General features: G+C 39.9%; 1 protein-coding gene across 1 annotated transcript; it reads left to right on the top strand.

The window, feature by feature from the left end:
• Positions 1-1,424: 1,424 nt before the first annotated feature.
• On the top strand, positions 1,425-15,309 carry LOC119506932 (6-pyruvoyl tetrahydrobiopterin synthase-like). Its single transcript, XM_037799937.1, has 4 exons — positions 1,425-1,511; positions 1,768-1,917; positions 2,272-2,309; positions 14,889-15,309. Exons 1-4 carry the CDS (start codon positions 1,425-1,427, stop codon positions 15,307-15,309), a joined length of 696 nt encoding a protein of 231 aa, XP_037655865.1.
• Positions 15,310-17,245: the final 1,936 nt, after the last annotated feature.

Raw genomic sequence — 17,245 nt, 5'->3', positions numbered from 1 at the left:
ATTGTTGTGGAATTACCTAATTTCTTAGTTTGGAGTCTGGACTGGAGTACACTCCCTCCCTCGGTGAGCTACAAGAGGGCATAGTGCAAAGCTGGGACTGAGGCAGTTTGCCATTATACATGATTACAACTTTGCCATTGATGTAGGTGATTTCCCTCTGTAGATAAAATTGTTTTAATGAGCAATTTGGGTTCCAGATTTTGACCATGGGAGGCATTCTATAAATATTTGGGCAGTGATAGAATTGATTGGTTTACCTGAAATGTTAATGGTATTTGGCCATCATCCACAGGGAGACCAGTTCTCCTTTTAAAGGTTTTTTGACTTTTTAAATATTTTATCCCAAAATTCCAGTAAGTCTTTGGGGGAACCTCTAATCCATCTTCCCTCCTTTGGTCAGCATATGAGCAAAAAGAGGGTCACTGAGGGTGCCCTCTAAGGCTTGCCCATGGCAAGTCAGGGCAACCTACACCACAGGCATTGGTAATCAAGACACAAAAACTAGAAAGGGCTTTGGGGGACCCATCTGGTAGAGATGGGTTCAAAGCCAAAGTCTTGTCTGACCCAAAATCAGAACTCAGTTAATGTCTATCACACGCTCCCATAGAAATGACCACAAAATTAATGTTAAAATCAAATATTTGGACATTTTTGCCTTCATCAATCTCTAGTCTGCAAAACCAGAAGTGGGTTGCAGCAGTTGGGGTTTTGCTTATTGGGGTACAGTGTGGGAGTGGTTTGAACTCTGCAGTTCACCAGGCCAAATCTGAGCCCCCGTCCTCACTCCCCTTGGGTACTCCAGACAAACACAAATATCTGTTGGGGACAATGATTTGTGCAGCTATCTCCCAGATAGACTGAAAAACCCCAAAGCGTAACACTCTGTACACTTGTACAAGTTTTGTCAATCATAAACAGGTATAATCAAAACCACAAATAGCTGTGTGCATCCCAAAAGTTGGATCAAATAAGAAACATAAATGTCTTGGGAGAAAACACAGCTCCCAATTTTAATTTAAAATAGTAAAAGAACTTCATTGATTCTGCAGACAGATATTAATCTTTCCACAATAGCTCAACTGGCTAATAAGACAGACAGGACTCCTATTATTTCTCATTAAAAATAACTAAACCATTTGACAAACCATCTTCAGCAAAAAGAACAAATTTCAGTTTTCAGTAGCCCAAACGAGTGCATTACTTCAGCCACTGTTACCTTATGTATTTCAACCACTGATTAGGAGATCACAAAAAATCAAAGCAACAGAGCTCTGTGGGGATGCCGCAGGCACTGTGGATTGCCAAGCTGAATGCCAGGAAGTCTGGATAGCATGCAAACTAGCTGGAAAGCATGCTAATGTTGCATGGTGGTGATGACATATCAGCAGGCCCTTCTGCTCCAGTCACCACAATCTAAGTAGTGCATGGCACCAGTTTCCACGGCTGAAGTGGCTCCAGTTCTTACCATCACCACCCCTGGCCCTGGCAACCCAGAGGCTGTCCCCCAAAGGGTAAGAGGGCCAGCTTCCATGGTAAGCAGAGCTCCTTCTGCTATCTAAAAATGGGAGACTCTTTCAGCTTCTGCTCTAATTCACCTTGAAAACCACCAATGGGTATGGGAAAACTCTAAACTTCACAGTAATGACAAGAACACTGAGAAGAAGCTACAGGTCTTAAAGGAAAGTTCTCTGCAAGATATTTTTCTCACTACTGCTTGTGCTTTCTTAAGCCCAGCTAAAGTCAACCAGGATCTTCCCCCTGTTTTAGGCACGTAGCCTCTCTGGGGAACGGAGGACAGTGGGGAGGGCACTCACGGGAACCTGCTGCCTAAAATGTGCTGCTGTGAGTCCAAGAAACGGACATGAAACCCTCGGGAAGAAGGCATGTAATATTTTTGTTGAATCTAATCTTGATTTCGTAAGGGGAAAAAAGACACATGTAAAAGTCCATTTAATGCTTGGCAAAATGGGGGAGAAAAAGAGCTTTCTGTGTCCAGTGCAAACTCACTTCGAGGGAGCTGTAGATCAAATTACCAGCCTGTGACATGTAGAGATTGGCTGGGCATGCTAATGGTAACTCAAATGCCAAGTCTCTGGGCCGTTTCCTCACTCGTAAACTACACAGAAAATGATTCTGTTTGCTGAATTATTTTGCACTGCAACAGCTGCTCTGACAATGGAGAGAATTTTATTATGTATATATACAGACCCGGTGAGCAACCAGTTCAAAGATTTTGTAATGGCATCCGATCTTTCCTCTCAATCCTCTTAGCTTAAAGGTAATAGAGCTGCTTTGAGGGACCCAGAAAAGTGAGTGCAAGTGCATGTTCAACGGGGATCCCAGAGTAGTAGAATTAGAACCAGAGTTCAAAGTGAAGGAGGCACATGAGGAAAAATAATGTGTTTACAATATATATATGTTCATGCATGGCTTGAATAATTTTTAAAAGTGAATTTGTTTTTTAAAAATCTGGATACACCCCATGCAGCATTATAAAGGGGACAATACATGATAAATAAGGCTATTCTTCTCAATTTACCAAACAAGTGTGCAATTGACTGGGAGGGAATTAATGAGTAGGAGGATGGAGTCTGCAAACCAGGCTCAGTTGACACATGGATTTCTGCATCTCATGGGGACATGGAGACGAGGTCCAGATGCACACAGGCTGTCTCCGGAACAGGGTTTGCAACTACCAGAAGATCCAGATCTGGATGAAGAAGTATTCATCTAGGCTGGTACAAGGTTTTTAAAATGTTCACCCTTCCATCGCCATAGAAACCACCACACCTGGTTATCTTAAGTCAGGATCACACATTCACAGGTGTCTGCTTGGTCCCCAAAGACATTTGAGTTTCCAACACCTGCTGTCCAACCCTATTCCTTCAACCTCCAATCAGAAAGTCAAAAGTTGAAATAACGTTGATAAGTGAGAAAGGAGAAAACGATGATGGGAAATAAGTGAAACAAGTTAATGGAAGAACCCAATGGATAAGTTTTCTCCTAGAGATCTTTAGGTTAGTGTCCAAAGAAGAAAGATATGTTGTCTGTGCTAGATATGTTCAATATTGGCCCACAAAACTTTCTCCCTATAAAGCCTTTCTTACTCAACCCACATATAACAGATCATAACACAAAGCTTCACAATTCCTTCTTCATATACTTCTGGAAGTCTCAGTGGATTCCTCAAAGCAGCCTTCAATAAGCATGACATTCCTTTGGAGTCTCCATTTTGCATGCCATTCCGTAATATACCCATGTTTATTTTAATATAAAGATAGCTTCCCTCAAATCTTAGAGTGGAATTCACATTTCAGGAAATTGCACTGGGTCTGCCCATGGCTTTGTGCTCCCTTTGACAAACCACAGTGGACACCTTTGAGCCCCACTGGGCAAGCTTTGAACCCAGGCCCCCGAGTCTGCAGTGGGTGCATACAGGGAACCTCCTGTTGTCTTCCTGCCTCAAAGCTCCACGCACAGTGGAGTCAGTGGAAATTCCTCCTGCAGTTTTCCTGCTGTTGATTTTGCATTTCTGTTATTGTTGCTGTTTTTGTGAGTGTTTCAATGGAATGTGGGGAAGGGCAAATCTCACCATGTTAGGCCACTAGGTAGATGTATTATTTAGGGTTCTCTAGGGAAACAGAGCCAACAAGAGATATCTATAAATATAAGATTTTATAAAGGTGTCTCACGCAACTGCGGGGATGCACGAGTCCAAATTCCATAGGGCAGGCAGCAAACTGGCAACTCCAATGAAGGTGTTTGATGAACTCCTCCAGAGACACTGCCTAGCTGAAGAACTGAATGTTCTCTCTCTTTCTCTCTTAAAAGTCTTCAACTGATTGGATTAAATCCAGCTAATTGAATTCTTTCATTGTGGAAGACACGCCCTTTGTTGATGTAACCAGTCACAGGGGCAGTCAATTAAGTGATGATTTAATAAACCAGCCTTCTGGTTTATTAACCAGCCACAAATGCCCTTGCAATTATGGTTAGGCCAGTGCTTGCTTGACCAGACAGCTCTACATCATCACCTGTCCAAGCTGATGCATGAACCTATCAATCATGGTAGGTTAAAAGAGAGATTTTTAACCTGGGATTTCCCTCCTTATATGAAACATTTTTTGGAGAACCAACAGTGAAGGGGTTGATGACGGTTGCTAGCCTTCATCTGATTATGTCAGTCAATATATTCACAGTGTTCCTTTCCCTGGATCATCATCTGGGACCAAAATCATCACCTGATTTTATAAAACAGACCCCGAGAAAATATAAAATAAGACAACAAGAGCTAAATATATTAAAGTGCAGAAAAACAGATAATAATATATAAATAATATTCATATTAGGAAAAATTAAAAGACAATAGACAAGGAATTCTTTATTTTTGTGTGTTTTATAATGTTTATCATGAAAATTTTCAAATATACAGAAAATTGAAGAATAATAAAATCAACATCTATCCATCTTTCATCTAGATTCAATTGTTAACATTTTTGCTAAATTGACTTTCTCCTTTTTTTTCATGCATGGCCTAAGGGTAGAGCTTTCTGCTAGTTAACCCTCATATTATACCATTATCACAGGATATAATATAGTCTCATATCTAGCCCATAATCAGATTTTCACAATTGTCCTAAGAATGTCTTTGCTAGTTGTCTTTTGTTTTGTTTTGTTTTGTTTTCTAAGCAGGATCCAATAAAATATCACAAGTGATTAATTCTCTTTGGTCTCTTAATCTGAGACAGTCTCACCCCACCTTTGTTTTCCCCCATGACATTGGTTCTTCCCCAGATTTATCTGAATGTGCCCTCACGGTATTGTTTAACTTTTTCTCTACTTCCTGTGAGGAAGGAAGAATTTTTGAAAGACAGACTAAAATATGCAGAAAATATTAAATCTAAGGTAAGAAAATACATGCACAATTTTTAATGTAATACAGTAAAATACAAATCTAAGAGAAAGAATTAAAATTTTTGTCCAGTAGTGTTTACTGTATATATAAATATAACTATAAACATAAATATAAATATAGAAGAAAACTTGGGTGCAAAACTGGATAAAATCAGAATTACAATCTACTTTAAGAAAAAAGTTTTGAGCACATATGCATTTATAAAAGGGGACAATAATAGATCTATATGTGTTAGTGCTTAGAACAGTGTCTGGCATGTACTAGTGGCTATATAACTTTTTCTGTCATCAATACCATCAGCGTCACATAAAGGGGATATTGAAAAGTAAAAGTTAAAACAGGAAGTATAAAACTTTGGCAAGAAAAAAACAGAAGATAACATTGGACAAGAATTCAAAAGAAAGAACATTAAGAGGAACTTAATAAGCACTATTCTTAAAGCAAAAAATGCTCACTAAAAATGTCTTAATCATCTAAATAGTAACATATCATAGTGCTAAGAAAAAACAACAGAAAGCAGAAGGTGCATTCTCAGGAGAATCATTTGGGCAAATATCCTGGGGCAGCTCCACCATGGGGAAAACTATATCCTTGTACATTGTCTTAGTTTGCCACACTGCTACAACAAATACCACACCATGGGTTGCCTTAAACAACAATTTATTGTCTGATGGTTTTGAAGACTAGATGTTGGTTCCAGTTTGCTAATGCTGCCGGAATGCGAAACACCAGAAATGGATTGGCTTTTATAAAGGGGGTTTATTTGGTTACACAATTACAGTCTTAAGGCCATGAAGTGTCCAAGGTAATGCATCAACAATTGGGTACCTTCCCTGGAGGATGGCCAATGGTGTCCAGAAAACCTCTGTTAGCTGGGAAGGCACGTGGCTGGCATCTGCTCCAAGTTCTGGTTTCAAAATGTCTTTCTCCCAGGACATTCCTCTCTAGGCCACAGCTCCTCTTCAAAATGTCACTCTCAGTTGCTCTTGGGGTGTTTGTCCTCTCTCAGCTCCTGTGCATTCTTCAAAGTGTCCCTCTTGGCTGTAGCAAGCTCGCTCCTTCTGTCTGAGCTTATATAGTGCTCCAGTAAACTAATCAAGGCCCACTCTGAATGGGCAGGGCCACACCTCCATGGAAATTATCAAATGAAAGATCTCATCCACAGTTGAGTGATCACATCTCCACAGAAACATCCAATCAAAAGACTCCAACCCAATCAACACCAATACGTTTCCTGCCCACACAAGACTGCATCAAAGATAATGGCATTTTGGGGGACATAATACATCCAAACCAGCACAATGTCCAACATGGAGGTCTTGACAGGCCATGTTTTCTCCCTCAAGTCTGGTTTGCCACAGTCCTTAGGGTTCCTTGGCTTGCATCTCTGCCTCATTATGTGTGGATCTTTCTCTCTCCTTGTGTCTGCTCTTCCAGTTTCTTCTGACTTCTGGCTTCTGGCTCCTCCCTGTGGCTTTCTCTCTATGAAGCCTTCAGTAATATGGATTAAGACCCACTCAGATTCCATTGGGCCACACCTACATAGGATCTTAGAAGATCCCTGTTCACAAATGAGTTCACACCATGACTCAACATTTTCAAAGGTACTATTGACAAATGGTTTCACACACACAGAAACATGGGTTAAGATTAAGAACATGTCCTCTCTTGGGGTACATAATTCAAGCCACCACAATGATGCAAAACAAAGAAAGCCCTTGTCCTTAAGCCTGGTGCACACAGGTGGAAGTTTCACACAACCCCAGATTTCTCATAGACAAGGGTCCTGGATTCAAGGCCCAGTTCCCAGACTGCCTAGCCCCATGCCCTAGCCTGGAAAGCCAGCTATTTGTGCTAAATGACCTTCATTCTGTTTTCTTATCTGTAAGACCATGAACCAGCAAGATTATTTCTAAGATATCTTCAAGCCTTTAAGTCTCTGGTTTTATTATTCATTCATCCATTCATTCATTCATTTCTCTAAGTTTCCTAGCTTTCTTGGCTTAGGACTTGACATTTTAGGAATCAGCATACTCTGTTTAAGATCTGAGGACTGCTTTCCTCTTTTCTTCCTCACTTACTTTTATAAAGCCAAGCAATAAGGAAATTCCCATTTCAAAATAAAGACTAACTAAATAAAAATCCCCTGAGTCAGTAAAACACCTCTGTTGAACTTTTGTACCATTCACAGCTTTGTCACCCAAAAAAGGGAGACGAGGCAAGTACATGACAGGTGAAGTTCTGAGACTTTGCACCTGTGTGGATACACCACTGCTGACAAATGGCAGTAACCATTTTAGAACAAAGAACACATTGCCAACATTTTGAAAATGGCAGAGTGTGAGAGTTTAACTGAACATGGATCCAGTCAGCCATTGTGGGGGCTGTCGGGATTGGAAATGGAGTTTTGCAGGAAGGATCTGTGAAAAACTCTGTTGTCTGCTGGTTTGGACCTCTGTGAGCTGCACACAAAGCCAACAAGGATTTTGCAAAATTTGTATGAATAGAACCACTGGAACCACTGCCAGCTTGGGCTGAAAGGGACAGAGAGGGGACAAATTGAAGGAAGAATGACTTCAAGGGCAGAACCATGGAAGCCAAGGTCCAGAACCAAGAGATCTCTTTGATCCAGGAAAGTGGACCCATCCATGTGTGTGGAAGGGCAGGTTTACCACTGTGTTTGGAGGGAACAGGTCATCGGTCCCGGAGCTTGGAGGGGGCAGGCTTTGCTGACACCCCAATGCTTGGAGATGGTGGGGACTTCACCCCAATATTTAGGGCTGCCATTCCATTGGGCCCAGAGGGCCAAAGCATTGATCCATAGATGACTCTCAGACCTTGAATTTTAATGGGAGTTTGTCCTCCTGGATTTCAAGATTGTTTGAGACTCTTGACCCTGTTCTGTTTTCCTTCCAATTACTCTCTTCTGGAATGGAAATGTTTATCTTTGTCTGTCCTTCTATTGTATAGTGGAAGCAGGCAACTTGTTTTCAGGTTTCACAGGACCACAGATAGAGGGGAATTGGACCAACCACACACATAACCAATTATGATGAGACTTTATACTTAGTATTGTTACTGAAATGACATAAGGCTTCTGGGATGTTGTGATGGAATTAATGTATTTTGCATGTGGGAAGAACATGTCTTTTGGTGTCCAGAGGGCAGACTGGTGACTTGGAGCTCTGTACCCCAGAAAAACATGTTCTTAAACTTAATCCACTCCTGTGGGTGTGAACTCATTGTGAATAGGACCTTTCAATGAGGTTACTTCAGTTAAGGTGTGGCCCAAATTAATCAGAATGGGTCCTCATCCTATGACTGGAGGCCTTTAAAAGCAGAATGAAATTCAGACACAGAGAGAGAGAAAGCCACAGGAAGAAGCTGCAAGTCAGCAGAAACTGAAAGGGAAGGGAGAAGCCAGGAGAAGCTGCCATGTGCATTTCTATGGGACAGAAAAGCCAAGGACCGAGGATTGCTGGCAGTCAGCCCCAGAAAACCACAGTCTTCTGGGGGAAAGCATCATCTTGATGATGCCTTGATTTTGGACTTCTCCTAGTCTCAAAACCATGAGCCAATAAATTCCCATTGTTTAAGTAAACCTATTGCATGGTATTTGCTTTAGCAGCTGGAAAATAGGCTGGGTCACTCATGAAGGTTTCCCACACTTGCATGCACCCTGCACCCCCCAGCCACTGTTGCTGCACTCAGGAAAAGTACTGGCCCCTAGAAAAGGAGAGAGAGAGACACTTGTACTCCTGCAATCTAGAGGCTTCTTAACATAACCAAATAGGCATTCTCTTGGAAAAATTAGAATTTGGAAGGGTAAGGCATTCAAATTTTAAAGTATTCCCAATTATAACCCTGTATAACAAAAGAAAATCCCCACACACAGATTTTGGAATTGCTTCCAAATGTAAACGTGTGGCAGCCATTCCATTCTCCACTATACTTGACCATCTTTCTTTGACACCTCCGCACACATACACACACATGCACTTACCTTTCAGCATCTGTGGCTCTCCTCCCTGCAGCGTGACTCTCTGCTAACTTTGTCAGTGAAGAGCAATCACAGAGCGCAAGCTTTGGGGACAAAACCCTAAATTTGTAAGGCGGGACACCTGTTTTAAAAACAACAGTATTCGATGAATGTGGCTTGGCTTCAAGTTTCCTTCCCCAAATGCTTTTGTCTAGACATGATTGTTACCTAATGACAATACTTTTCTGGAGGAAGAAAGTATTCTAGCTGGAAATGATCGCAGTTGCTACTCAGCTGTCACTTGTAGCAACAGAAGTGTGCAGCGAAAGGAAAGAGGGCTTCACAAAAGTTCCCCATAGAAGTAGCATAAGTTGGAGAAATGCAGAATGCCTTTGCTAGTTGGAAATGTTTAAGTCCTCTGCAGCAAAAGTGTCTAGTCAGAGCTCTTGCACCATGCATCTCTGTTATCTCAGATTACTGCTCTTCTTTTGCATTTTCCAGAGTCTCCGATGTTCTATCCGGAATAGAAGAGCTCTGAGGGTCCTTCCAGCTTCAAAACATTAGGTTCTACATAGAACCTGATCTCTGAGATCTTCTTTGTTTATTTACTAGCCTGCACTACACAATTCACTTCATCATTCATAGCAGTTCTCTTGAACTTAAAGTTTAAGCTGTCACACTAGGAATCGACTCCAGATACTTAATAGAATGCCTTAGTTGGATAGAGGATTTGTAAAGCATTTCTGTACAACATAATTTCTGACTTGCACTGTTTTATCATTGTTAAATGCTCATTGTCCTAATAACCATTAAATGACCTGTTAGACCTCTTATCCAGTTGAAAACTAAGAAATACTGAATTTGATGACTAAAGTAGGTGGGCTGAATTATTTGAAAATGTTTCTAAAGGAAAAGGAACACACTTTGTGGGGCCATAGTAAGAAAAGGTTACCAACAGTATTTAAACTGAGATTATTTCCCTGGAATATAATAACAAAAGTATCCATGTGTATTAGGAAAAAAATTCTTATTTTAAACAAAAACTAATTGCAGCTACATTTTTTAAAAGATTCACCCATGTTTACTTTTTCATTTGTTGATTGCTTGCTCAACTTTTCTCCTGTATCTCAGAACTTCCTTCTGGGATCCTTTCTTTTCTTCTTAAAGTACATGCTTTGAAAGGTCCTTTCGTAAGGAACTTCTGATAGTCAAGCCTCTCGGCCTTTATTGTCTGAAATTGACTTTATTTCATGTTCCTTTGTGAAGATAGTTTCACTGGGTATAGAAGTTTATGGCTGATGATTACTTTATTCAGTATTTGAACAAGGGAGCGGTATAAATCAGGAATAGATGATTCTTTTTTTGAGGAAAGTACCTTCATGGTTTTGATGGCCCTTTCATGACAAGAAAGGGGAGGCCTTCTCAGTTTGTCATTGGACTAGCACAAATACAAGAGAGATAGATTGTTAGGCATAGTTAAGAGGGAAATTTTGCATTTCAAATGGAATCCTGGAAAGAGGGTGTATGAATCCAGAAATAGAGGTAAAAGGGAAATATTAAGAGGATCTAGAGAAACAGAGGGACCAAAAAACATGATGGAAAATGGGGGAACCAAGTCAGTGAGATGATGAATGACCAGTAAGTTTCTAGAAATTACTCATGTATGTAATTACCCTGCATTACCCCAAAACCTTCAGAAAAGTTGGCTTCACATAACAGCTTATACTAGTGGTGCTTCAGGGGAATTAAGGAAAAGAGGTGCTATCCAGAATGGGAAAAGCAGTGCAAACATAGGAATGCTTCAAGAAGCAAGGAAGACCATGATAGCCAAGCAGCAACAGAGAAGCAGTTTGCAATAGAAACTTCTCTACCCCAACCTCCAGCCCTCACTCGCCCCACAATAAAACATTTTGTAAATATTAGGTGAGGCTCTGATCTCTCAGCATGAGAGTTTGACTTGTGACTTTTTATTTAATTAAAGATAAGTCCCCAATTTTCCTACCCCACCCATAAGATTGGAAGACTTGAAGACTTTTAGGAAGTACTTAGGTTGTAATAATGTCAGTCATGATCATATATAAAAATTTAAAATCCTTGGTTTTGATGAATTTGAGATTCTTAAATAAAAAACTTAAAAATACTTTAGAACAAATATGCAGAGACTGGAAAATAGTAGATGTTCATAAACATCTTTTGAACGAGTGAAAGAGTGAGTAAATGAATAAAGGAATGGAGAAATACAGTTCATTCCCAATGGCATGGACTAATGCAATTAGAAAAACATGAATAACTGAAATAGGTAATCCACAAAAGCCCAAACTACAAATTTTAATAAATAGCCTCAAACTTCTCCCAGAAGTTTTTACCAGAGAGGCCAGCAGGCAGTAAAAAGAACTGGTTCAAGTTTCACTGCTACAGCCAGCCTCTGCTTGGTGCAGGGGCAAACTGCCAACTAATGGCACACCTCTTCAAATGCCCTTTTGACCACCCATGGCAAAAGACAGAGTCTTATAACCATAAACAGGATCTCAGGCCCTGTTCCCATAAACACTTAAGGTGAGAAGTTACGCAATAAAAAAGCAGCTAGATGTGTCAATTCCCCTCTAATCTGTTATTGTCTCATGTAGTGTTTGCTACAATTATCCTTTGATTGGTGACTAGGTCTACAGGTGTTTGGCCCTAGCCAGCATATCAGGGATGTAATCTGAGTTGTCGTCATCATCTTTAAGCACATTTCAGCGTGAGAGATTGTATGAGTCATAAGCAACTGTGCAATACCAAGCTGCAAGCTGCAGACGTTCTTTGGGTTTATGCTCTTAATTTACTTGCCACTAATGGGTCCTTAATTATTGTGGTTCTTTCATTTGCCAACAGAATTAAAGCTTTTGAGGCTCAAGTTTGATTTGCTGGTGCTGCTGCTGCCTCCCCAAGGCTGGATGGAGCGCAAATGAAACCGGGTTCACTGCTCTCCTTCTCTGCTGCTGTTTAGGCAGTTTAACAGAAACTGTAGATCTGGTGGCAGAAAGAGAAAGAGAAAATTGCCGTGGCCTTCTGAGACAAAGCAGCCGGAGCTGGCACTGAAGAGTGAATGGCATGTAATTTCGTTGCAGAAGCAGTGAAGCTTGGAGAGAGAGTGAATCCTCTAAAATCAAGGGGTGGGACAATCAAAAGTGAAAGTCCAGAAGGTTCTACAGGACACAGAGAAAAGCCTGGGAGAAAGGCCACAGAAGGGAAAGTTTGGTTATCACAGACTGCTGGATTGATCATGCAAATGAAAACAAACTTCCTGAAGGGCAATTTGGTCATAAACATCAAAATCATGAAAACCGTGCATTTCCATTAATACAACAATCCCACTGCTAGGACTTTGCCCTGAGAAATAATCACAGGTACGTGCAAACATTTAGCTAGGGTTATTTATCTCAGAATTGTTTGTAGTAGTAAAAATATAAATGGCCAAAACGTGTAACATGGGGAATTAGTTAACTACACCTTGGACATACAATGGAATGTGATGTAATCATCAAATATATTGTGATAAAAAGGAAAACAAATTTACAATATGCAGTTAAGTGAAAAAAAATACATCACAACACATACAGTGTGTTCCCATTTTGATAATTAGAGACAGAGAGAAAGGAAGAGAAAGATACAAGAAAATCATTGTGTACCAAAATCTAACAGTGATTAGCTGAGTTGGGGAATTATAGGAAATTTTTATTTTCTGCTTTGCACTTGACTGGGTTTTTAAATTTTCCTAAATGACCATGTATCTTTTTTGTAGGAGGAAAAAAGTGTTATTTTTAAAAGGAGAAAAAAATAATAGTCTTCAAAGCAAACCATAAGTGTTAGATAGACTTTTTTTAAACTGCAAATTTTAATGAGATATATTTATACACCATATAATCCATCCAAAGTAGACAATGTCTCACAGTATCATCACATAGTTGTACAATCATCTCCACAATCAATTTTAGAACTTTTTCATTGCTCCAAAAAGAAAAATAACAAATGGATATAAAACAAGAAAACCCAAAACACCCATATCCCATTAACTCCCTATTATTGATCCCTAGGACTTGTGTGGTACACATGTTACTGTTGGTAAAAGAATATTAAGATATTACTGTTAACTATAGTCCATAGCTTGCATTAGGTACATTTTTCCCCAAATACTACTCTGTTATTAACTCTTTGTACATGTCATACATTTGTACTAGTTCGTGAAAGAACTCATTTGTGTTTGTAGTGATAATCTTAACGTCTACCTCAAGGTTCATTGTGTTATACAATCCCATATTTTAACCTCAGCTTTCCTTCTGATGACATACATGACTCTACACAATCCCTTTCAACCAAATTCACCTACAATATAGCACCACTACTTACAATCCCAATAATAAGCTACTGCCATCTTGATCCATTTCCAAACATTTAAGTTCAACCTCATTAAAAATTCTGTACATATTAGGCAACCACTCCCCCCTTCTTTAGCATCAGTCTATCTCTTGTAATCCATATACTGCATTTTATGACTATGAGTTTACATATTCTAGCTAGTTCATATTAGTGGAATCATACAGTATTTGCCCTTTTGTGTCTGACTTATTTCACTCAGCATTACATCCTCAAGCTTCATCCACGTTGTTGCGTGCTTCAGGTCTTCATTCCTTCTTACTGCTGAGTAATATTCCATCATTTGTATCTTAGCCACATTTTGTTTATCCATTCATTAGTTGATGGGCACTTGGATTACTTCCATCCTTTGGCAATTGTGAATAATGTTGCTATGAACGTCAGTGTGCAAATGTCTGTTCACTTCCCTACTTTCAAATCTTTTGGGTATATACCGAGTAGCAGAATTTCCGGGTCACAGGGTGTTTTGGTTTGCTAAAGCTGCCGGAATGTAATATACCAGAAATGGATTGGTTTTTACAATGGGAATTTATTAAGTTACAATTTACAGTTCTTAGGCCATGAAAATGTCCAAATTAAGGCATCAATAGGAGGATAACTTCTCTGAAGAAAGGCTGCTGGCATCTGAGACACCTCTGTCACAAGGCAAGGCACATGGCCAGCGTCTGCTGATCCTTCTCTCCAGGTTTCATCGCTTTCATGACGGACTCTTTCAGTTTCTGTGGATGTTTGTCTCTTTTATCCTCATAAAGGACTCCAGTAAAGGATTAAGACCCACCTTGAATGGGCTGAGTTACATCTCAATTGAACCAACCTAACCAAAAGGTCCCACCCACAATAGGTCTACACCCACAGGAATGGATTAGAAGAATATGAACTTTTCTGGGGTACGTAACAGGTTCAAACTACCACATAGGCCAACTAGTTGGACATTTTTAGTGGTGAGGTTCAAACTTGTCAGGTTTCCTCAAATTTTGATGGAATTTATTATGAGGATGCATTGGACAAGAAGGGATAATATAATGAGAATTCACTGAACCGGAAGGTCTTGGGGCACTCAGGAAGCTGAGCATCACAGCCTGGAGGAAACCAACCAGAAGTTTCCAGAGTTATCTAGGGGCAGGTTACCACTGGAGCAAGTAGTCAATTCATCTCCCTTCTGGTGACTCACTTCCCCATCCCTGCAGCCTGTCAATCACCTCACCCTCTGTTCGTCTTTCCTCCATCTGGAGGCTTCTGCCTATGGATGACTTTGATTTACTCAGGATGCCCCAGAGACTCTGATACCTCGTGGTAGCATCTCTGTGGGATCAGGTGTCCACTTCTGCTTCCAGCAGCCCTGAAGAGGCAAAGGCCAAACCGTGGCATCTCTGAGCCATGACTTACAAATTGAGCTGTTTTCCTGTGAAAGGAACTGTGGCCAGAGCCAAAACTGTGCTGCCTGGAACAATGGTGTCCCGTGAGATATTAAGTTTGTCAGCAAAAAGAAGGGTTCTGCCCCTCGCCCGCCACGGGCCCAGGGAGCGGGGGTGTGCCAAGGCAAGAGGGCCTGGGAGACCATGAACGCTGAGGGCTCAGGTCATGTTGTCGTCGTGCCCAAGTCTCCCGCCTCATCTCTTTCAGTGCAAGCCACCAGCTCCACAGCAAATCTCTCAGTAATGAAGAAAATTTGAAACCATTTGGGAAATGCAGCAATCCAAATGGCCATAGACACAATTACAAAGTTGTGGTGACAGTGCATGGAGAGATTGATCCTGTTACAGGGATGGTTATGAACTTGACTGACCTCGAAGAGTATATGGAGCAGGCAATTATGAAGCCCCTTGACCACAAGAATCTGGACCTGGATGTGTCATACTTCCCTGATGTGGTGAGCAGGACAGAAGATGTGGCTGTTTATATCTGGGAAAACCTTCAGAAATTTCTTCCTGTGGGAGTTCTTCATAAAGTAAAAGTGTATGAAACTGACAATAATATTGTAGTCTATAAAGGAGAATAGATCTTAGGGTTAGCATTGTAGAAAGACCTAATTTCTTTCTGTATTTGAAAAAGATCTTTATCTCCTTAGAGCATTAAGGGGTCATCACATAATTGTTGTACCTGCACATTGTGTTCTGGAATGCAGATTTATTGAAATTATTGTAAGACCTGTTTTAAATTTAAATCTATTTTAAAACCAAATTTGTACTATATCCTCAATGTCATTCTGGGAATCTTTTATTTGTAGATTAAAAATCACTTATATTTTCATCAGAATGTTTTGGTATAGAATTATTTGAAAACCAAGGAGAAACATTTTTTGCAACTGTTTCCTCCATTATCTCATAACTGGTACCCAATTTTTCTTGGATTATGTAAATAGTAAAAATGTTTATAAGATTTACAATAGATGAATCTTACAAAAAAAAATACAGATGGTCACAAAGTCTGGAAACCTACACAATATATATATTTTTAATAGATTGAATGCTCTCGATTACTTCTTCTGAGGCATGCTGAAGGTGCAAATTTATTTGGTGAAAATTAGAGACAAATGATCTAAGACAATGCATAGCAGATGTGTATACAAGGATTGATGGAAATGCTGCTTTAATGCACGTTATTCATTGCAATCTTGCACAACTTACTGAAATTTGAATTGTTAGTAAGGAAAAACACATTGAACATAGCATACATTATCAGTAAACTATTATGTATTTGGTGTGAGTTTGCAGACTTTATGGCCATCTCAACAATTTTAATTCAGAAGACAAGAATAAACACTTGTTTTAAATCCAGGTAAAATAGTCATCATGAAAAGGATATATTATTCTGTGTAAGGCATCTCCTACATATACTTTTACCTAATTGATCCCATTTGTTCCAATCATTAAACTTACCTGCATAAGTTGGGAAAAAAAAGGGGGGGTTCTATGTTTAAAGAGTTTTAAGAATCTCTACAACTTCAATCCCTTCTTGAAGATTCATAATGGAAAAATAGTATGCTGAAAACTTTGAGGGTTCTACAGTGATGGAACTTGATTTTGTTCAAAGCAAAGTTTCTTGAAGTTATTTGACCACAATATCCTTTTTCCCAAAACACCTATTAACACCAGTTAATCCCAGAACTCCATTTAAGAATTGCTACTGCGGACCAAACAGTTATCACAGAAGGAAAGAACAATTAACGATTATTTTATTCCATTCTTCTATGCCTTTATTCTCAGCATAAATTATTTGGCTAAATAAGATCTTCATCTTCATCAGAGAAATTACCATGAAACTATTTGACGATCCTATGTTCATTCTTACTGTAAAATCCAGGAGATGTTAAACGTGTTAGTAAAATAAAAGTAACTTTCAGTTAGCAAGGTCCTTTAAGGGATATAGAACTTTGTAAGTAAACAAATGCATAATCAGCTTTGGACATAAATTTTGTTGGTTTTTCTGTCCCTGTGGATGGTCCATAACGTCGTCTGAAACTACAAGAAGAGAGACCAAAAAAGGCAAGGAAAGGGAAAAGCACAGATCTAGAATCGTCTAAGAGGTCCGCAGTCAGAAGAGAATACAGAGACAAGGGGCCCAGGAAATGGAGATACGGGTAGCAGGTCATTTAGGTACCATGTGGCTGGCTGGCTGCTCTGTGTTTTGTTTTGCTTTATGCCAGCTCACCGTGACTTTGGCCCAGGCTCCATGCTGATCCAACGCAAATCCCTGTGACTCAGCCCGGCCTGCTTGCTCTGGAATTCCTGGTCACCAGTATCATTGTGGTTAGAACACTTGGATCTCACTGGGTAAGAAGAGCTCGGAAATCTCAGACTAGTAAGAAGCTTGCTGCTTCTTTTACCATTTTGTTTTGTTTCTGTTTTTTAATCTTCGTAAGCAAACGCTTTCTAACCCTATACAAGTAGACGACGCTTAAAGAGCCTGTTTGGTAACCAAATCGGGTTAAAGAT

Source organism: Choloepus didactylus, chromosome 12 (genome assembly GCF_015220235.1).
Source record: "Choloepus didactylus isolate mChoDid1 chromosome 12, mChoDid1.pri, whole genome shotgun sequence".
In the NCBI taxonomy this organism is placed as follows: domain Eukaryota; kingdom Metazoa; phylum Chordata; class Mammalia; order Pilosa; family Megalonychidae; genus Choloepus; species Choloepus didactylus.
This window is presented reverse-complemented; position numbering and strand designations above follow the sequence as displayed.

Bases quoted from the DNA above. Each gene is read 5' to 3' on its own strand.
- LOC119506932 (XM_037799937.1), top strand. From the start codon at position 1,425: ATGGCACCAGTTTCCACGGCTGAAGTGGCTCCAGTTCTTACCATCACC. The intron at 1,512-1,767 runs GTAAGAGGGCCA...CCCCTGTTTTAG, and splicing joins CAGAGGCTGTCCCCCAAAGG to GCACGTAGCCTCTCTGGGGA. The intron at 1,918-2,271 runs GTAAGGGGAAAA...CAATCCTCTTAG, and splicing joins TTGAATCTAATCTTGATTTC to CTTAAAGGTAATAGAGCTGC.